The sequence below is a fragment of the Chiloscyllium plagiosum genome, unplaced genomic scaffold (assembly GCF_037043375.1).
Source record: "Chiloscyllium plagiosum isolate Xiang-an unplaced genomic scaffold, Cpla_swu_hap1 HiC_scaffold_11, whole genome shotgun sequence".
Classification (NCBI taxonomy): domain Eukaryota; kingdom Metazoa; phylum Chordata; class Chondrichthyes; order Orectolobiformes; family Hemiscylliidae; genus Chiloscyllium; species Chiloscyllium plagiosum.
The window spans coordinates 39,415,093-39,438,236 of NW_028270149.1; the positions used below are offsets into that span (position 1 = coordinate 39,415,093).

The 23,144-nt window shown below is 40.7% G+C and overlaps 1 protein-coding gene across 1 annotated transcript in view; it reads right to left on the reverse strand.

Moving 5' to 3' along the window:
- The window catches only part of las1l (LAS1 like ribosome biogenesis factor), an 88,991-nt gene that overhangs the window by 56,853 nt on the left and 8,994 nt on the right, over nt 1–23,144 (reverse strand). Inside the window, exons 4-6 of the mRNA XM_043704838.2 lie at nt 14,852–14,933; nt 6,346–6,501; nt 4,660–4,706 (exon numbers count right to left, since the gene is read on the reverse strand). Coding sequence (XP_043560773.2) covers nt 4,660–4,706; nt 6,346–6,501; nt 14,852–14,933 — 285 coding nt within the window. The remainder of the gene's footprint in view (nt 1–4,659; nt 4,707–6,345; nt 6,502–14,851; nt 14,934–23,144) is intronic.

The following is a 23,144-nucleotide window of genomic DNA, read 5'->3' on the forward strand; positions in this document are numbered from 1 at the left end:
TATGGAAAAGCAAATCTTAGCAGGACTTATACACTTAATGGCAAGGTCCTGGGGAGTGTTGCTGAACAAAGAGACCTTGGAGTGCAGGTTTATAGAGCCCTGAAAATAGATAGGATAGTGAAGAATGCATTTTGGTATGCTTTCCTTTATTGGTCAGAGTATTGAGTACAGGAGTTGGGAGGTCATGTTGCGGCTGGACAGGACATTGGTTAGGCCACTGTTGGAATATTGCATGTAATTTTGGTCTCCTTCCTATCAGAAAGATTAGATTAGAATAGATTAGATTCACTAAAGTGTGGGAACAGGCCCTTCGGCCCAACAGGTCCATGCCAACCCTCTGAAGAGCAACCTACCCAGACCCATTCCACTAAATTCATCCCTGACTAATGCACCCAACACTGCGGGCAATTTAGCGTGGCTGGTTCACCCGGAGGAAACTCACGTGGACTCGGGGAGAGCGTGCGGGATCCGCATGGACGGTTGCCCGAGGAGGGAATTGAACACGGGTCTCTGGTGCTATGGGGCAGCAGTGCTATCCACGGAGCCTTTCAAGTTGCAAAACTTGGAAGGGTTCAGAAAAGATTGACAAGGATGTTGCCAGGGTCGGAGGATTTGAGGGAGAGGTTGAATAGGCTGGGGCTGTTTTCCCTAGAGAGTCGGAGGCTGAGGGGTGACCTTGTGGAGGTTTGCGAAGTTATGAGAGGCACGGATGGGGTGAGTGGACGGGATCTTTTCCCTGGGGTCGGGGTGCAGAACCGGAGGGCATGGGTTTATGGTGAGAGGGGAAAGGTATAAAAGAGACCTGAGGAGCAACTTTTTCACACAGAGGGTGGTATGTGTATGGAATGAGCTGCCAGAGGATGTGGTGGAGGCTGGTACAATTGCAAAATTTAAGAGGCATTTGGATGGGTATATGAATAGGAAGGGTTTTGAGGGATATGGGCCGGGTGCCAGCAGGTGGGACTAAATTGGATTGGGATATCTGATCGGCATGGACGGGTTGGACCGAATGGTCTGTTTCCATGCTGTACATCTCTATCTCAGTTATCCGTAAGAATAATAGGGTGGCTATGGTAGGGGATTTTAACTTTCCAAACATAGATTAGGACTGCCATAGTGTTCAGGGTTTAGACGGAGACGAATTTGTTAAGTGTGGACAAGAAAATTTTCTGATTCAGTATGTGGATGGACCTACTAGAGAAGGTGCAAAACTTGACCTAGTCTTGGGAAATAAAGCAGGGCAGGTGACTGAGGCGTTAGTGCGGGAGCACTTTGGGGCCAGCGACCTTAATTCTATTAGTTTGAAAATAGTGATAAAAAAGGATAGACCACATCTAAAAGTTAAAGTTCTAAATTGGAGGAAGGCTAATTTTGATTGTATTAGGTAAGAACTTTCAAAAACTGACTGGGGGCAGATGTTCACAGATAAAGGGATGGCTGGAAAATGGGAAGCCTTCAAAAATGAGATAACAAGAATCCAGAGACAGTATATTATTGTTAGAGTGAAAGGAAAGGCTGTTAGGTATAGGGCATGCTGGATGACTAAAGAAATTGACAGTTTAGTTAAGAAAAATAAGGAAGCATATATCAAGTATAGATAGGAGAAATCGAATGAATCCTTAGAAGAGTATACAGGCAGTAGGAGTATACTTAAGAGGGAAGTCAAGAGAGCAAAAAGGGGACATGAGATAGCTTTGGTAAACAGTGCTAAGGGGAATCCAAAGGGATTTTATAAATACATTAAGGACAAAAAGGGAACTCTGATGAGAACAGGACCCCTCAAAGATCAGCAAGGCAGCCTATGTGTGCAGCCACCAGAGATGGGGGGTATAAATGAGTATTTTGCATCAGTGTTTACTGTGGAGAAGGACATGGAAGATATAGAATGGGGAGAAATAGATGGTGCCATCTTGAAAAAATGTCCATATTGCTCAAGAGGAGGGGCTAGAATTCTTGAAACACATAAAAGTGGATAAATCCCTTGAATGTGCTCAGGTGTACTCTAGAACTCGGCGGGAAGGTGTAGGGAGGTGATTGCTGGGCATCTTTGAGATATTTGTATCATTGATAGTCAAAGGTGAGGTTCCGGAAGACTGGAGGTCGGCTAACGTCGTGCCACTATTTAAGAAAGGTGGTAAGGAAAAGCCAGGGTGAGCCTGACATTGGTGGTGGGCAAGGTGTTGGAGGGAATCCTGAGGGACAAGATGTACATGTATTTAGAAAGGCAAGGACTGATTAGGGATAGTCAACATGGTTTTGTGCGTGAGAAATCATGTCTCACAAACTTGATTGGATATTTTGAAGAAATAACAAAAAGGATAGATGAGGGCAGAACATCATGAGAGACATGATCTATATTGACTTCAGTAAGCCGTTCGACAAGGTTCCTCATGGGAGGCTGATTAAAAAGGTTAGATTTCATGGAAGACTAGCCACTTGGATACAGAACTGACTTGAAGGTAGAAGACAGAGGGTGGTGGTGGAAGGTTGCTTTTCAGACTAGAGGCCTGTGACCAGTGGTGTGTCACTGGGTCCACTGCATTTTATCGTTAATAGAAGCGATTTGGATGTGAACATAGGAGGCATAGTTTACTAAGTTTGCAGATGACATCAATACTGTGTGAGTGGGCGGCACGGTGGCACAGTTGCTAACACTGCTGCCTCACAGCGCCAGAGACCCGGGTTCAATTCCCGCCTCAGGCGACTGACTGTGTGAAGTTTGCACATTCTCCCAGTGTCTGCGTGGGTTTCCCCCGGGTGCTCCGGTTTCGTCCCACAGTCCAAAAATGTGCAGGTCAGGTGAATTGACCATGCTAAACTGCCCCGTAGTGTTAGGGGCAGGGGTGAATGTAGGGGAACGGGTCTGGGTGGGTTGCGCTTCGGCAGGCCGGTGTGGACTTGTTGGGCCGAAAGGCCTGTTTCCACACTGGAAGTAATCTAATCTAATCTAAAAATATTGTAGGTGTAGTGGAAGTGAAGAAAGTGACCTCAGATTACAACAGGACCTTGATCAGATGGGCCAGTGGGCTGAGGAGTGGCAGATGGAGTTTAGATTAGATAAATGGAAGGTGCTGCATTTTGGAAAAGCAAATCAGAGTAGGATTTGTACACTTAATGGTAAGGTCCTGGGGAATGTTGCTGAACAAAGAGACCTTGAAGTGCAAGTTCATAGCTCCTTGAAAGTAGAGTTTCAGGTAGATAGGATAATGGAGGTGGCATTTGATATGCTTTCCTTTATTGGTCAGAGTACTGAGTACAGGAGTTGGAAGGTCATGTTGTGACTGTACAGGACATTGGGTTAGGCCACTGTTGGAATACTGCATGCAATTCTGGTCTCCTTCCTATCAGAAAGATATTGTGAAACTTGAAAGGGTTCAGAAAAGACTTACAAGGATGTTACCAGGGTTGGAGGATTTGAGCTATAGGGAGAGGCTGAATAGGCTGAGGCTGTTTGCCTTGGAGCGTTGGAGGCTGAGGGGTGCCCTTTATAGAGGTTTATAAAACCATGAAGAACATGGATAAGATAAATAGACAAAGTCTTTTTCCCTGTGGTCGGAGAGTCCAGAACTAGAGGGCATAGATTTAGGGTGAGAGGGGAAGATAATAAAAGGGACCTAAGGGGCAACTTTTTCACACAGAAGGTGTTGAGTGTATGGAATGAGCTGCCAGAGGAAGTGGTGGAGGCTGGTACAATTACAGCATTTAAAAGGCATCTGGATGGGTATAGGAAGGCTTTAGAGGGATATGGAGCAAGTGTGGGTGAATAGGATTAGATGAGACTAGTATATCTGGTCAGCATGGATGAGTTGGACCAAAGGGTCTGTTTCCGTGCTGTACATCTCTATGATATTGCTCTACTAAAATTAACAAATTATGTTAACATGGTCCTGTTAGCACAGCTTACTGTTTAGTTGTTATCAAAATGTCCAATAAATATTCAAAAATCAAATAGATACTGAAGCAAACTATTTGCTCTAACAATTTTGATAAACTGATTCAATTGGTAGCACGCTGACAAGTCAGTGGAATGTAGGCGTCAGCCTCACAACAGAACTAGAGCTTGAGATCTAGGCTAATACTTAATTGCAGGATTGAGGGAGTAATACATCTTCAGAAACAGAGTCCTTCAGATGAGAAGTCCCATCTGCCTGCTCCAGTTATTTAGCTGGATGTTAAGGATCTCATGAAACTAGCTGAAAAGTGAGTTCTTCTATTATCTTGCCAACATTCCACCTCAAATAATTCCATCAGAAACAGAGGAGTTAATTATTAAATGCATAATTCTTTTCAGGCCTGTTCTACACCTAGTTACTGACATTGGACCAGATTGTACAGCTGCAAAACAAGCAGACTTTATTGTGCCTCAGCCTCAAATCCAGATTGAGAGCAGAGATGCCCTACACTGCTAATTGATCACCTTCCTGCTCAACAGCCTGTGATTGACCATTTGACTCTTGTTTCAATGAGCAAAGAGGCAGCAGCTGGACCAAGTGGATTTTCATTTTCCAATAGATCAGGTCTACGGTTTCTGTCTCTCATAATTGCTTAAAAAGTACTGTACAAATACTTATTCCTTAAACTGTCTATTTCTCTTTTCTGAATCAAACCGACATATTAATAGAACTGAACGAGAAACTTAAATCTTTAGCAATTATATACCTGGAATTGTTCTTTCTCAAAGGAAGTCAGCAGTTCTCGGGCTTTGTCTGGAGGAGAAAAAAGTGAAAATATTACAAATGGAGGATTTACCTTGGGGGTTCATTGAAACTGCAGCTTTTTAAACAAATGTTTCATGGTGAATTCAAATATTTGATGAATTTAAACAAAATACAATTTTAATCTAAGAATCAAATTCAAAAAGCCTGCTTTATAATATCCATTTTGGTTATGAGAAGTTCTTAACCAAAAATGTGCCTTTTTGTTCTTTAGGATATAATATGCTCTTTCTGTAACAACATTGAACATCAGCAACATGTCCATCTGAATAGCCCATAAACCGAATTAGAAGGTTTTCCAGGCTGTAGTTTGCCATTGCTTAATCTACCTTGTGAGAATAGTATCTCAGAGAAATACTGAAACGTTCCAGGTGCCTGCTGAACCTTGCCTCACAAGATTCCTGTTCAGGGCAGTACACAGGAAATTTAGGAACACAAAAAGATGTAGCCTGATTAAAAGCATCAGAACATTTCAGTTTGTGACCACATCCTGAAAAAGATTCTAAACATAAATGAAAGTGAGATATAAAAACACCAAAGTGTTCTATGAGTCAAGGTCAGAAGTCACACAACACCAGTTTATAGTCCAAGATGTTTATTTGAAATCACAAGTTTTTGGAGCACTGCTCCTTCATCAGGCAGAGTAACTGTTGGACTATAATCTGATGTCATGCAACTTCTGACCTTGTCCACCTCAGTTCAACACCAGCACCTCCACAGCATGGCATTTACGAGTCAATATATTTATCTGTTTACTTCAGGCTACACTTGTTTTGCAGAGAAAAAAAAATACTTGATTTACTGGTCATTGCTCCTTTTAGACAATTTTCCACCAAAGGTGACCATCCCATATTGTAGCATAGGATCAACTTAGCGAAAGCACCTTATCCAAGTGGCAAATAATGATGTGCTATACAGAACAGATACAACAGTAAGGAAGCAGTGACCTTGCTGGAGAAGTAGAACAGAGAATTTGGAGGCAGATTATGGAAATCTGCGGGACAAGTAGCGTTGTGATAGTTGGTGATTTTATTTACCATAGAGTAGACTGGGAAAAAGTAAGAGTGTGGGGCACAGACGGTGAGTAATTGCTGCAATGTGTATTGGAGAACTTTCTAGAACAGTATTTGCAGGAAATTAATTATTTCAGTGATTTCAATCGTTCCTGACTCCTAGTCAACAACAGAATATTTAGCTGACAGAAGTAAAGCCATATTCTCTCCCCTACCCTGCTGGCAACATGCCCAAATCGCTTTGGGCCCCCAACTTGCAAGCTGCAGTGCTTCTTCCTTTCTTCTTCTTCACCTCCCAGCTTCCCTTCTCCTTCGTAGCTTCCCTCAACTTCACTCCATTACATCCCCTTCCCTCCTCCACCAGGTTTCTCTTCATGCTCCAGTGTCCACCCTTAGCAACCACCTTGCCCAAACCCCTACAACACAGTATAGTGCTTGCCTTTTACATTTGGAGGAACATATTGGTATTCACTAAACATTCTTCCTTCCACATGGAAAATTTGAAAGAAAGAATATGCAGTTTCAAAGCAAAGCTAAGCAGGAACAATTTATTTGTTACATAACATGCAATTGGTTAATGATTGTAACATTCATTTCTATATCTTTCAAGTTCCAACCATATAATTCCTTCTGTTTCATTTCATCCTGTATTTTGGCTTCATCATCAGCTTCCTCCTCTTCCTGAGAGTCCACGACCCAATTATCCACAACATTGTTTCCCAACTGTCGATTCCAGTACTGCTGTCGTAACCACTCCAAAACAAACTCACAACCTGAAGAAGAAACAAAATCACTGCAAAATTAATTAAACTCACGTGTTCAGTACAGATGGTACAATACAAAATTATGTTACAAAAATTCTCACGCGAAAATTGCAATTTAATTTTAAAGTTATATTTTCAAGAAGGAAAGTCCTAATTCCCCTCATTTCTTTAGTTGTTCAGTATCACACAAACAACTTTCATTTGCATGAAAGACTATTTAACATAAGAATGCCCAGTGAGATACAAATCTTCATATTAAGTCATTCAGAATGCAAAGGACACAAAGTTCAAGATTTGTGGACAATATGAAATATAAGCTTTATAATCTGTGAGAAGGGCAATATAAAAATTCAAAAGGACATAAACACAGTGGAACGAGCAGACAAGCAACAGACTGAATTTAATGCAGAGAAACATGAAACAAATCACTTTGACAGTCAGAACTGACAGGATAAAACAGAAGTGTACAATTCTAAATGGGACACAAATGGGCACAGCACTGTGGAAATTAAAAGGTCTCAACACAGTGCAGAAAATATTTAAGAGAATAATTCTAGGAGTGAAGAACTTCAATTATATGGCTAGATTGGAGTAGCTGAGACTATTCTCCTTGAAGAGAAGCTTGAAAGATTCAAAATCATGAGGGGAATGCACATTAGAAAGATCGATTTCTCAGTGGTAAAAAGAACCACCACCAGAGGGCATCAGATTTAAACCAAATGGTAAAAGAAGCAACACCACAGTTTGAAATTCAGATATGTTTTGCACTGTCTGAAAGTGTGTTGCAGACAGAGTCAATTGAGACACTGATCATTGTCTGAAAAGGAAAAGTGCAGGACAATTAGAAAAAAACGCTGGCGAGTGGCACTAGTTGAATTGCATTTGCAGAGGACAATACCAAGGTAACTTTTGTGCTGCAACTATTATACAATTCTAAACACGTCTTAAAACTATTTCCTTTCCCCTTTAGCAAATTAACCTTACAGACAGATTTTACTTAACCGTGACCGTAACAGACATGATCATCTTAGTCAAGAGGGAATTCAACCATCAACCCTTGAAATCCACTGGTATTACCATTTCTGAAACTCCCACCATCCTGGGATCAAAATCCTAAACTAACCTCCCAATAATACAGTGGATGTACCTATACCCAAAGGACTGCAGTAGTTTAAGGCAACAGCTCATAACCTTTTCAAGAGCAATTATACAGGCAATAAATGCTGGGATGCCCACATCTCAAAAGAATAACAAAAAATTTTAGTAATTGGTCACTGAAAGTACCAATAAACAAAAACAATAAATGTAGGCACATGTTATAGGGATGCAATAATGGAAGAACAGTGCCCTCTGCTGGTATCTATTTGCTATGGATTTCATTTGTCCAAGAAATGAAGGGTCCACATCTGAAAAGTTAACTTACTTTCCAAAACAGATACTGTAACAAATTTTAACATTCTGGATTAGATATTCTTTTAGACTCAATCTTAAGTCACTCCCAATATAAGTTTTCAAACACACAAAATTGTAACATACACTATCTGCATATCACACGTGGAGCTGCCAGTGATGGACTGGAGTGGACAAAATTCAGAAGTCACACGACACCAGGTTATAGTCCAATAGGTTTATTTAAATTTAAAGTCACAAACTTTCAAAGCATTGCTCCTTCGTTAGGTGAAGTACAGAAAGGCACACAGGCATAGTATATGCAAGCAGAAAGAGAAGGGCAAGATAATTCCAGGTAATTAAGAATGTCAACAGGTAAATATAAATAGTGAGAGTAGAGTATCAACACGCTGAATAACAGGTCTTTGAAGGTAATCAGGAGTATCAATAGATTAATATAAATGATATTAATGAAATGTCGACAGCTGAATAACAAGTAAAGGGATGACCTATGAACTGATGAATTAAAACACAGATTAAAGCAGATCACAATTAAAACATAAAACAGAGCTTTGAGTTTTACAGCTTCTAATTGCCTGTGGATTTCCAACCAAACTTAGAGGTAACAGTATTTTTCTTCATTTATCCAATGCTCCTATAAGAAAACTAAAATTGCTTCTGACTTCAAATCAGGTCTCCTCCTAATTGTTCTAACATGTCTTGTTTTTAAAAAAGTCCTCCAAAACGAAAAGGTAACCAACTCACAATGCCATTATTTCAAAATCTAAATTCCAAAACATATTTTCAATCACAACTTTCCTATCTAGCTTCGAGTCATCAGCAAATTGACAACAAGGCCTTCCATCAATTCATCCATCCAAGTCAACTACGTAATGTTTTTATTATTCACTCATGGGACATGGAAGTCATTGGCTGACCAGGATTTTGACCCAGTGACATTGAAAGGATGGTGAGTGGCTTGGAAAGGAATTTGCAGGTGGTGGCTTTCCCTTCTCTCTGCTGCCCTTGTCCTTCTAGATGGAAGTGGTCATGGGTTTGGAGGAGCTGGCTAAGGATCTTTGGAGAATTTCTGCAATGCATTTGTAGATAGTACCACTGCTGACTCTCAGTAGCAGCAGTGTGAAGGAATGGATGAGATGCCAATCAAGCAGGCTGCTTTGTCCTGGATAGTGCTAAGCTTCCTGAGTGTTGTTAGAGCTGCAGTCATCCAGGCAAGTGAGGAGCATCGCTAACTTGTGCCTTGTAGATGGTGGACAGACTTTGAGTAATCAGGCAGTGAATTACTCGCCACAGTATTCCTAACCTCTGACCTGCTCTTGTTGCCACTGCGTTTACATGCAGAGTCCAGTTGAGTTTCTACTCAATGGTGACCCCACGAGGATGTTGATAGTGGGGTATTCCGTGATGGCAGCACCATTAAAAGGTCAAGTCTCTTACTGGAGATGGTCATTGCCTGGCATTTGTATGGCACGACTGTTACTTGTCAGCCCAAGCCCAGATCTTGTTGCATTGAAACATGGACTGCTTCAGTATATAAAGAGTTACGAATGGTGCCGAACATTGTGCAAAATCAATCCGGAGATAGAAAAGGATTGTAAGAAAGGCACTATTACAATAGATGGGGTGGTGGTGGCGGCGAAGTTAGTGGCAGATCCCAAGGTGTGTACAGGACATGCCTGGGCAATTTCCTACATAGGCAGATGCCAGTGTTTTAAGTGTACTGGATGTGTTTGGCTAGGGAAGCAGCACGTTCTGGAGCACAAGTCTTTAGTATTATTGCTGGAATGTCATCTAGTCCCATAGCCTTTACAGTATCCAGTGCCTCCAAACATGTTTTTTTTGATATCACACAGAGTGAATGGAATTGGCTAAAGTTTGGTATCTATGATGCTGAGGGCCACTAGAGGAATGGATGGATCACCAACTCAGCACTTCAATTTGCTGTGAATGCTTCAGCCTTAGCTGTCTGTTAGGCTCTTCCAACATTGAACATGGGGGTATTTGTGGTGCCTCTCCTCCAGTCAGTTGTTTAATTGTCCACCACCATTCACATCTGGATGCAATTGGAGGTACATCTTGCATTGCTCCTGGCATGACCTCCTGCAGTCTGCCTTGAACCAGAGTTGATCCCCTGGATTGATGGTCATGGTCAAGTGTTCAAACACAATTTTGCTGCTGTTGATGCCACTGTCTTGAGTTGCTTGATCTGTTCAAAATCTGTCCCAAATAGCATGATAATAATACCACACTACACAATGGAGAGTATTCTCAATGTAAAGTCGGATTCAGTCTCCACAAGGACTGTGTGGTGGTCACTCTTACTGATTCTGTTATGGACAGATGCAATTGATAGATTGCCAAAGGTGAGGTCAAGTATATTTTTCACTCTTGTTGGTTTCCTCATCACATACCACAAACCCAATCTCACAGCTATGTCCTTTATGATCCAACCTGCTCAATCAGTAGTGCTGTTACTGAGCCAATCTTGTGGTTGACACAGACATTCCCCGTCCAGAATCTATTTTGTGCCCTTGCCATCCTCAGTGCTACCTGTAAGTGTTGTTCAACACAGAACAGTACTGATTCAAGAATGAAGATAGTATGTAGTTATCAGCTGGTGATAGCTGATAGTATGTAGTTATCAGCATACAACCTGAAACCATGAGACTTCATGGGGTCTGGAGTCAACTTTGTGGCCTCCAATGGTAACTCGAGCCCGACTGCATACCACTATACCATGACCTCTGCAGATCTATTCTGCCTGTTGGACAAGACATATCACTGGTGATGATGGTGTCTAGGATATTGTCTATAAAATATGACTCATTGAGAATGAATTTGTCAGACTGCTGCTTGACTAGTCAGTGAGACAGCTCTCCCAATTTTGGCACGAGCCCCAGGTGTTAATAAGGATGACTTTGCAGGGTCAACAGAGCTATTTCTGCCATTGTCTTTTCTGGTTACTAGGTCAATACCAGATGGTCATTTCATTTCATTTAAATTGTCAATAGTTGTAGTCCGCAGTGCCGTTCCACATCACAGCATTAGTATCAGTACAATAACAAAGTATAAAATGTAAGAGGTCCCAGGGTTTCATCCAAGCCAACAATACAAAAGCAATACCACAGCTATTCCAAAGGCCACAAGTAATGGGGATGGCGGTAGGAAAAACATTACATTGTGACCAAGTCATCTTATAAGAACACCCCCCTCAGCTACTCAAATACAAGTGCTATTGTTTCAAGTTTAACACTGCAGTTTTGGTTATGAAAACAAATAAAAACAATTATTTAAATTTAAACATAGGTCGGAGCAATTTGGAAAATGGAAATCCGTCTTTCAGTTGTGAAATTTTGTTGCTCCAAACTGAAACAAAAAAGTAGCCTGTGCTGGTCATGTGATTAGATTAGATTAGATTACTTACAGTGTGGAAACAGGCCCTTCGGCCCAACAAGTCCACACCGCCCCGCCGAAGCACAACCCACCCATACCCCTACATGTACCCCTTACCTAACACTACGGGCAATTTAGATGGCCAATTCACCTGACCTGCACATCTTTGGACTGTGGGAGGAAACCAGAGCAAACCCACGCAGACACGGAGAGAACATGCAAACTCCACACAGTCAGTCGCCTGAGGCGGTAATTGAACCCGGGTCTCTGGCGCTGTGAGGCAGCAGTGCTAACCACTGTGCCACCGTGCCGCCCATGTGGTATTTAACTTCTTGAACAGATTAATTAGTGAAGACAAAACCTAGCTGAGTCTCAAAGACCGGAAAATCTGAGTCCTGATTTCCACAAGTGCTTAGTCAGCTGATCTAAGAGGTGCATTGGGAGGGTACAAAGGTTGGATTCACTCTTCTGAATAGGAAAGAGAGTAAAAGTCAGTCAGGATTCTCATTCCTGATTACTACATTCAGTGCAATGTTAGTTCATAGCAAAATGTATAATAACTTATTACTAGTCTAAATAAATTACAGCAGCGCCTCGACATACGAACGACCCCGTTCACGGACAAATTGGTTTACGAACAGGATTGTATGTAAAATTTTGCTTCAATGTACGTACGAAATTCAAGGTACGAACGCAAAAAGCCCGTGCGCGACCACATGGTTTCATTGTTCTGCTTTGCTACGGGCTTGTTGAACGCAAAAGCTCTCGGGCCCTGCGTGATCTCATTCAGTTGGTCTTTGGCGCGTGTGTTATGAACAGCGTTCGTTGCTACGTCCAAGCATTCTTATGCTATCCGAACAATGGGAAAAATTGATTCAGTTCGCGAACTTTTCGGTTCGCGAACTGGGTCCCGGAACGGATTAAGTTCGTAAGTCGAGGCGCTACTGTATTTAAGTCCTTAAAAATATACTGCACTTTAAATAAACCAAGTCTACAGTTAGAATTAGAATATCCCATTTCTGAACTCTAGAATGCACTTTTGTGGATAGTGGGTGACCAGGATGAAGCCCAACACTCAACACAAATGAACAGTCTGCCATACTCCCAATCTAGATTCTCACGAACGAACACGCAGGGAAGTATTTATACAACTGGCAGCATTCCAGATAACTGGATCTCAACATCAGCACTTGCCTTTGTAAGTAGAGAGGAAAATACCATTGGGTGGAGAAATAGATAATTGCTTTACAGACACCAGAAGAATTATGCAGAGATGAGGATAATGACTACGCAAAACAGGAAGTAAAACATAAACAAAATACTGAAAAGCTGAAACAAAAACACCAACCCAATACAGATTAAGATTCTATAAATGAGTAGAGGGCTATGAAGCCAAGTTTCAACTTCACACTGTGGATATCTTTTTCACCCAAACACTTTCTCCACCCAGAAGGGGAACCATGACAACAGGTGTGGGTGAGAAAGGACAAGTTCCTTTGGTGGAGTACAATCTGTACTCAACTAACAAACACCTGAAACAAAATGTCCCCTGCTAAATTCAATGATAAGAATATGTTAATTGTGGACTATACGGACAAGCACTTTACTAAAATTAGTCAAGCTTATAATGTAACTCATTTATGCCATCTAGAAGCAACATTCGATCCCTTCGCTGTATATGAATATATTATTTAGTTAGTGAATGGTTAAATCTACTCTCAGACACAGATATACAAGGCCAACAACATAGGGAGTATGGACCACATTAATTAATTATCGAAGATAAAGGAAGCTTTGGCTACAGAACAATGCTTATTTTATGCTGTAGGAAGACAGTAAACAAAGGGACATCAAATCAATTGTTGGCCAGGGATTGCACACACATGCAAATGGCAGCTTGTGAACTAAGCTTACTGAAGCCTCGGCCAGTGCTCGGGCTGGCTTGAACTGGTTCCGTTCAGAGGAATAACATAAAGGGCTTTCAAGGCTAGGGGTTATATTTTTAAGGCTAGATGAAAGAGATTTTAAAAAAGACAGAAGGGACAAATTATTCACAGGGGATGTTTCACATATGGAATGAACTTCCTCAGGAAGTGGCAGATGTGGACACAGTTATAACATTTAAAAGACATTTGGATAAGTACACAATTAAGAAAGGTTTGGAGGGATATGAGGCAGCAGCAGTCACGTGGGACTAGTTTGGTTTAAGATTATGGTCAGCATGGACTGGTTGGACCAAAGGATCTGTTTCCATGTTGTATGACTCTGACTCTAAGGTAAAAATCCTTATTTGGTGGAAAAGTAATGAGGTAATCCTAACAACGTTGTTGGGGTGAGCCGATAACAAAAGACATCGGCTCTTAGCTCATCTAACAAACCCACGAAAAGTTCACAAAGATAAGGAAAAAGGATAAAAATAAAAGGATTTCGGATGTGTTAGCAGCGAAAACTCAGGTGATCAACTTTTGCAAAGTTGATGACCTCATGCTTGGTGATTACAGAGAGGACCTGGGAGAGATTGCCTGACTAGCGTGAGCTCCTGTTTTCTGGTATTAGCCTTTAAAATCTTTGGCTGTTCAGGCATCAAAGAAATCTAGTGGTTGTCCACATAGATTTTAGCCTTGTATGAATACATGTCTGCTGTTAACCATTTTTTAACCAAACAGTGTGGATTGTAGCATGCTTCAACTAAACTAATAAAGTTAGGGTTTGAGTGATACAGATTTGACTCTTTTCCTCATTGTGCCAAGCCAATAAAAACTGTTGTCAAGTGCAGTATCCAGGCAACAATACAATGCAAATTGACTCTAAGAAATTCAGTACAACTTGCTGTTCATAAAAACTGATCATGTGAAATTTTCCAGAGTCAGTTTCATGCTGATAGGGCTGACTCTTCTTGTGTACAAGAGATAGGAGACTGATAGTGTCTTACCAGTCTGTTAAGTTGTACAATAACAGCAGAGAATAGTGTCCGCAAAAAAGTAATCTGTCCCAACCCTAAGCCTAATTCCCTGTTCCTTTCCAATGGCAACACCTCAATGGCTATTCAACTAACCAACCAACCAATCAGCACCTTTTTCTCCTGTGATTATTCAAAATTTAGCAATTGAGCTTGTCCTGATAGAACAGGACAATATTCCAAGGTTTATACTACCAAATGACTAGTAACTTTAAAAAAGGGAATTAGACAAATACTTGGTGAAAAAAACGCAGTTGGATAGCATCTAAGAACTGGCATGAGCATGTACAGTTTTAACAATTTGGTTGACCACAGCCAATGAACAAATAGGCACCTTTTGTGCTGTGTCATATTGCAATGCCAGGTTTGCATTACTTAATCGAAGGATAGTTCCCAAAGCACTACACATGACTAGGATCCAACTTGTTACTTTGAGAGTTGACATGAGACAGCACAATATGCAGACCAACATCCTACTTGCCTCAAATGGGAGGAATAAGAGTGAACAGCAAGAGAAAGAAAACTGGCACTACAGACAAAAAAAATACAGGGGAAAAATTCATCAGTTTCTGTTTTAGCAACAGAGGATTTTATTACCTTTTCGGCACCATGCCAGTGTAGGAAGTTTCCTGTGTGTCAGTTCATGTCGGAGGTTTACTATCCACTCTGGTATATTCATCTAAAAGAAAAAGAAGTGGAAAATCCTGAGCATCATTGTCATATTAGCCTCCTAATTAGCACAAGATCAGAAACAAATTGCACTGGTCACATTTAAAAATGGTTGTGCTCTTGGTCCACACTAAAATGACACTATCCAAAATCATTTTACTAATAAGACAGAAGACTATTTCATAACATTACTTTGAACTGGATTTAAACCCAAGCGCCACAGAGAAAGCCAATTCAAATTTGCTTCTCCCACTATCAGCACATGTAGAAATACCAGGTACAGTGGGAGATTTGATCTTTCATTCCAAAGATTTCGAATCCGGAATCAAAATTTAACATTGGCTAGGGAGGGGTAAAACAATACGGGTGTTCTAAAGGCTATTACTGGATCGGGAAATAGCACTAGGAAACACACCCGTTAAAAAAATATTCCCAAGAGCATATAATACTTTAAACTTTTAAAGCAAATTACCAAGTTTGAAACTGTATATGAAAGGTCATTCACCTAATGGTAATACTTAGTCACAAAATGATACACAAACCGTACTTTTCAGCAAGTTAAATGTCAGCCCAGGCAATAATTGCAACGTTCCAATTATCTTTCACATCTTTGGACCTGACAAGTCCAAATAGGGCCTATGGAAAACTGTGAATTCAGTGGAGAGGTTTACCTTAATTGGCAAATAGTAGGTAATTTGATAAGAGACATCTTGGCAAGTAAAAATCCATATTATAAGGTGCAGGAGGTGGTTAGGGGTTTAAGGAGGCAGCTCATCATAGAAAGTAACTTCGGCAAGAAACCAATGAACAAAACTTTTTAAATTCTTAGTATCCTCCAAATATTCAGAAAATATTGAGAAAATGAACCATTTCTTAACCACACATTTCATACATTGTACCTAACTAATTTATGTGCCCTCCAACTGTGATTAATGTTTTGCAACAACATGCAAAATATCTGCAGAAAGGGAATTGGGCAACTTGTGCAACTTTGAGTTTATTGTGGTTTATTCGTTATATACCTTCTCTTGTTTTAAGGATAGTCAACTATTTGACAATTCTGAACACAGTCCCAAACACAAACTTGACAAATATATTCAATGAAATAAGCATTCAAAATATAGATACAGTTCCACTTAAATAATCAGTTCACAAAACAGTAAGACAGCTCTGCCAAACAGCTGAATGGCCTGGTAGCAAATGACCAGGGGACAGAAAAAAAAAATGTAGTCAAGCATAAGAGGTCAACCAGCAAATAAATAAAGCAAATGTGGACCAGGGGTCAAACTGCAGACAAATAAGGAAACAAAGGTAACAGCAGTCCTGGCGTGCCAAGTGCTCATCCTGATACTTCTTGAATGTTGAGAGAGTACTAGTCTCCACCATCCTTTCAGCCAACATGCTGCATATATCTAACAATGGGTAAAAGGAAATTTCCCCAGAACTCCTTTAAACTACTCGCTCTTCATCTTAAACTTATGCCACAATCTGCTCTATATGTGACTCTCAATTTTGTGAATTCATCCAGATCCTCCACCACCCCCGTCCTCAGCCTCCTCTACTCCGAGGAAAACAAACCCAGCCTCTCTTGTGTCTCTTCATAATTGAGACTTTTCATACCAGGCAACATCTGCTCTGCACTCTCTCCAGTGCAATCACATCCTTCCATCAATGTGGCGATCAGAACTGCAGTTTTCCATCCATGACCATTCCATTGTTTTATGAAGTAGTGACAAGACCTCCTTGCTCCAATATATGGTGCTCTATGCGCCAGCTAATGAGGGAAAGGATTCCATAGGCCTTCTTCACTGCCCTTTCCACGTGCTAATACCTTCGAGGATCTGTGGACTTGGACAGCAAGATCTCTTTGTTCATCAGTATTCCCTGACCTACCGCTCATTGTGGATACCCTTTTCTTATTAGGCCTCCCAAAATTCATTTTCTCACTATTAAATTCCATCTACCATTGTCCTTTCCAATTTACTAGCTGATCAATATAAAGACTGTAGCCTGAGACCATTCTACCTACTATCAACAATACCAAATTTCATGTCATCTACGAACTTATTAATTCAAAATTCTATACTGACATCCAGGGCATTAATGTTCATAACAAAGAACAAGACTGCCAGCACCTATCCTTGTGGTACAATGCTGGTGACAGGCTTCCAATCACAAATAACCCTCCACCATCATCCTTTGCCTCCTATTTGTAAGTCCATTTTGGATCCAGTTTGCCAACTTTCCATGAAGGGCTTTTGCTCGAAATGTAGATTTTCCTGCTACTCGGATGCTGCCTGACCTGCTGTGCCTTTCCAGCACCACTCTAATCCCCAGTACTCACTTTCGCCTTGGATCCCATACGCTCTTACCTATCGGACCAGCCTTCCATGTGAGACCTTGTCAAAGGCCTTACTGAAGTCCATGCGAACCATATCAATTGCACTACCCTCATCAATATATTTAGTTACCTTTACAAAAAAATTCAGCCAAACTAATCAGATAGGATATCCTTTCAACTTAGAGCAAATGCTGTATGATAAACTGGTTTTCTTCAAGTTAAGTGTTTTTTTACCACAGAAAGGAGAGTTGCTGAGCTGATGGTGGTCTAAAATGTTTCTCTGGGTCTCAGGTAGCTCAAAATTTTATAGTGGTGAACAAGATACATTCACAATTATTGGCAAGCAAAAAAATCATTGATAACTGGTCACAAATCCAAGACCAATCAGGTACTTGCACCAAATAAAAGCTCCAACTATACATAACCCCTTAGCTCCAATTGATCTGCAATCACATTTTAACAAGTGCTCAAATAGCAGCTGTTTAAATAATGCTTACAACGAATGTCCAGTTGCTTAGTTTCAAAACATGAAACAATCATAGGTTGTTAAAACATTTCTTTTCTCATTTCTGTTTACAATTAAAAGTACAGGTGATTTTTTTTTTAAAATGGTCTTTACAGGAGACCCAAGGAGTTTGCATGACAGAAATAGATAGGTAAAGTTAGGAGGCAAAAATTTGATAAATAGGAATAATGTGTGAAAAAGTGAAGCTGTTCAGTTTGCCAGAAAAAAAATTAGAAAAACAGAACAGTACATAAAGAGAATGACTGTGGACTTCTAAGATGCAGAGGGATTTAGGTGTTCTACTGCATGAGTCACAAAACATTAGTACATGGGTACAGCAAGGCATTAAAGCTGGGCTGCTATATTACAAGAGGAACTGAATCTAAAAAAAAGTAGGGATGTTGAAATAGCTCTACAGAGACCAGCACCCAGTCACCATCAACCTTTATTCTTATAAAGAATCTTGGACTCTAGTGCTGCCTCTTCAGAGTCAGCTCTCTGAGTGCCAAAATCTCTGGCTCTCCTCTGTCAGCCATGCCTCCCTGATTGAGGCAGTTAATCTGGTTAAATCCGGGAACTCATTCTAAGATGCCCAGCTGGCTGACCTTGTTACAATCAATACGAATGTTATTTTACAGTTATACAAAAAGTCTTGATGAAACCACATCTTGAATACTGTGAGCAGTTTTGGGCTCCTTAAAGAAGGATGCAAATACACTGGAAGCAGTTTAGAGGACATTTACTAGATTGAAACCTGAAATGAATGGGTTGCCTCATGAGGAAAGGTTTTGGCAGAAAGGGCTTGTTTCCACTGGAGTTAAGAGTAAGGGGTGACTGGACTGAAGCACATAAGATACTGAACAGTCTTGACAAGTTGGGCATGGAAAAGATGATCCCTTTTATGAGTGAGACCAAAACAAAGAGGCACCGTTTTAGAATTAGGGGTCACTCTTTTAGGAAAGGGACAAATAATATTTTCTGAGGGTTGTGCAAATTTGGAAATCTCTGGCACAGAAGTGGCTGTATATTTCTTGAATGTTTAAGGTAATGATAAGCAGATTGTTAAACTATAAGTCCATCAAAGCAGCAGACTATTCAGCAGATTGTGTCTGCACCTCCTTTCAACAAGATCATGGCTGATCTGATCATCCTCAATTTGACATTCTTGCCTTTGCCCTGTAACAGTTGCTCTCCTTACTGATTAAAATAGATCTCCCAGTCTTGGGTACAGTTAATGATCCAGCATTGGCAGCATTCTGCAGTAAAGAATTCCATCAATTCATTATCCTCGGAAATAAGAAATTCCTCATCTGTCTTTAAATGGGCAACCCCTTACTTTGAGATTATGACTTTTAATTCTAGACCCTCCCACAGGGGAAACAACCTTTCCCCATCTACCCTGAAAAGTCTGTTAAGAGCCTTGTATGTTTCAATTAAACTGTCTTGCATCCTTTTAAATTCCAATGAGTACAGACTCAACCTACACAACTGCTCCTCATAAGAAAATCCCTCCACATCAGGATCAATTTAGTGAACCCTCTCTGGACTGCCTCCAGTGCCGATTTATCCTTCCTTACACAAGTTGGCCAGATCTCCTCAAAGCATTCGAGGTATGATCTGACGAGAACCTTGCATTGTTTAAGCAAGATCTCCCTATTTGTATACCCCGTTCCCTTTGAAATAAAGCTCAACATTTCATTTGCCTCCCCATTACTCACTGAACTTGGACACTAACTTTTTGTGATTCATGCACAAGGATCACCAGATCCCTCTCCACTGCAGCTTTCTGTAGATTTTCCCCATTTAAACTAAATTCAGCTCTCCTATTCTTCATGTGAAATTGCATAAATTCACATTTTCCCACATTACATTCTATTTGCCAAGTTTATGCCCACATCGGTCAACTTTTTATTATCGTCGGAATTTGCCTTCCCACCTATTTCTATGTCATCTGCAAATGTGCTAATAGCACATTCACTTCCAAAGTCATTAAGACATATTGTAAAATCGTTGTGACCCCAGCTCAGATCCTTATAATATTCAACTAGTTGAAAGATACTGAAAATGACCACTTTACCCTAACTGTCTTCATTAGTTAAACAATCTTTGATCCATGCTAAGAAACTGCCCAGAACATCATGGGCTCTTATCATCTCAAGTATTCTCATGTAAATTATCAAAACCTCTTATAAACTTACAACACACCACATCTATTGGTTCACCTGTCCTGCTTGCTACCTCCTTCAAAGCACTCTAATAAATTTGTCAAGCATGATTTCTCCTTCAGAAAGCCAAGCTGACTCTACTTAATTGTATTGTAAATTTCTAAATGCTCTGATATCATACCCTTTATAGTAGACTAATATATTCCCAATTTCTAATGATAAGCTAACTGGCCTATGTGGTTACTTGTTTTCTGCCTCCTTTCGTCTTTGAACAACAGTATTACACAAGCGGTTTTCCAGTCCCCTACAGATTCTTGGAAGATTACCACCAGTGCAACTATTATCACTACAGCTACTTCCTTTAAAATTCTAAGTAGCAAGAGAATCCTAAGGTTAAGAATAGTAGAATGGGATTGTCAAGTTCAGAACTAGCTGATCAACTATGATCTTATTGATTAATAGAAGACTGCAGAACATGTATGGCCTGCTTCTGATCCAAATTTGCATGTTTTCATGTTCGTTGATTTCACTTATAATAGCATGACCAAGATCGAGACTCGGTGTTTGAATGGTTGTGAGCTGGAGGTGTATTGATATCTTGCATATTATTGACTATTTTCACAGTGATCATTCACAACTTCACCTAAGTTTATCCCTGGTTCAGTTCTATGTACAATTGGAACACTGAGTAATGTACAATTGTACATAGAACTAGCTGACATACACTTCTCCTTAACATCACCTCATCAGGTATTGTGACTGCATAAGATTGAGGCTCACTACAAACTTTTGATACTTCTGTGAATCACCAGATCATGATGTATAACTTAAATCTTGTACCTACAAATGGACAAAGCAATTCTAAGGCCATATTCTCTCTCGCTTGCTTACGCCAGGTTTGTCCTCTATTCTGGAAGGTGGGACTGGTAGTTGCTTGACAAGGTTTTTCTACTTGCCTTCTGAACAAGTGTTCCATTAACAGTGGCAAATCCAAATGCAGAAGTTATGCTTTTAAGCATCAGATTGCAATATGGAGAGTTTGCCTTGTCTCCCAGCAGTTCACAATTAATCCCTTAGTGGTGTGAACCATTCACTCGGCAAGGCAGTTGGATCTGGGATAGCATGAGGAGGCTGGCTATGCCTCATGTTCCTAAAAAGGTCCACAGCTATATTGCATCTATTCTTAGATATGATCTCTTAGATATGATATCAAAATAGACAAATTATTACACTTATCATGTCTGGTATCATTCAAAGTATTAATCAATTAACTGATGATTGAAAAATCCTGGAGAAAATCACCACCATTGAGAATAAATAAATTAGTTGCAATTTTAGACTAAGGGCAGGATATACTCGTGTGAAGTAAAAACAATGACTGCAGATGCTGGAAACCAGATTCGGGCTTTTGCCCGAAACGTCGATTTCGAAGCTCCTTGGATGCTGCCTGAACTGCTGTGCTCTTCCAGCACCACTAATCCAGAATATACTCTTGTGAGAAAGAGTATAGATTCTGTATGTTGATACCGTACACTGCTATTGTTGGTCGACCACAAAAGGAAGAACATATTTCGATGCCAATGTACCAATCGAAGAATTGAGTGCTCCACGACATGCAGCTATGTTTGACCTTTTCTTTTTAAGTTGCAAAGTTGACTTCCAACAACCCAGATGAACACTCTCCAGGACTCTGACCAGTCAGATGTTCACTCTCTCACATATTAATCTTGGCTGAAATTATATGCTTGCCACTCTATGCAGAATCCGTACAGTGGAGAAAGAGACCATTTGGCCCATCGAGTCTGCAATGACCATCCAAAGAGCATCCCACTCGGACCAAGACCCAGCCCCCCAAACCTATCCCCATAACCCACTTAATCTGCACTTCCCCAGACACTAAGGTGCAATTTCCTATGGCCAACCCACCTAACCTGCACATCCTTGGAGTGTGGGAGGAAACTGAAGCACCCGGAGGAAACCTATACAGGCATCGGTAGAATGTGACAACTCCATACAGACAGGCACAAGGCTGGAATCGAACCTTGGCCCTTGGCACTAAAAGACATCAGTGCTAACCGTTGTGTCACCATTAGTTTTGAATTGAATTCACTCATGGGATGTGGTGTTTAAGGCTGGGCTAGCATTTATTACCCATCTCTAGTTGTCCTTGAGAGGTGGTAGTGAGCTACTATCTTGAACTGCTGCAATCCATTTGGTGTAAAAATGCTGTTAGGGAGGGAGGGTGTTCCTGGATTTTGACTTAGCAATACAAAGAACAGCGATACACTTCCAAATCAAGATGGTGATGACATTGGAGGGGAATTTATCGGTAGTTCTGTCCCAATGTATCTGTTGCCCTTATGACCATTGCCACCTAGAAGATGGAGTTTGAAATGTGTTTTTCAAGGAGCCTTGGTGAATTTCCACAGTCCATTTTGTAGATGGTAAACACACTGCTGCTACTGTGAGTCAGTGATGGAGGGAGTGAATGTGGTGCCAATCAAGTGAGCTTTGTCGTGAACAGCATAAAGCTGAGTATCATTGAAACTGGGAGAAAGTGAGGACTGCAGATGCTGGAGATCAGAGTTGAAAAATGTGTTGCTGGAAAAGCGCAGCAGGTCAGGCAGCATCCAAGGAGCAGGAGAATCGACGTTTCGGACATAAGCCCTTCTTCAGGATTCCTGAAGAAGGGCTTACGCCCGAAACGTCAATTCTCCTGCTCCTTTGATGTTATTATTGAAACTGCTCTCATTCAGCCAATGGGGACTGTTCCATCACACTTCTGGCTTATGCTTTGTGGGTGGTGGACAGCTTTAGGGAGTGAGTTACTCATTGCAGGTTTCTTCACCTCTGATCTCCTGTTGTAGCTACAGTATTTATATAGTTGGTCCAGTTCAGTTTCTGATCCATGGTAAGCTCCAGGATATTGAGAGTGAAAAATCCATCAACAGTAAGGTCAGTGAATGTCTAGGGCTGATGGTTAGAGTTCTGGTCCCCACACTATTAGAAGAATGTGGAAGTTTTGGAGAGGGTACTGAAAAAGGTTTACTAGGATACTGCTTGGTTTGGAAAATATTAGCTATGAGGAGAGATTGGACAAACTTTGATTGATTTCTCTTGAACATCAGAGGCTAAAGGGTTTATAAAATTATGAGAGGCATGAATAAAACAGATGGTCAGTGTCTTGTTTTCAGGGTAGAAATGCTGATT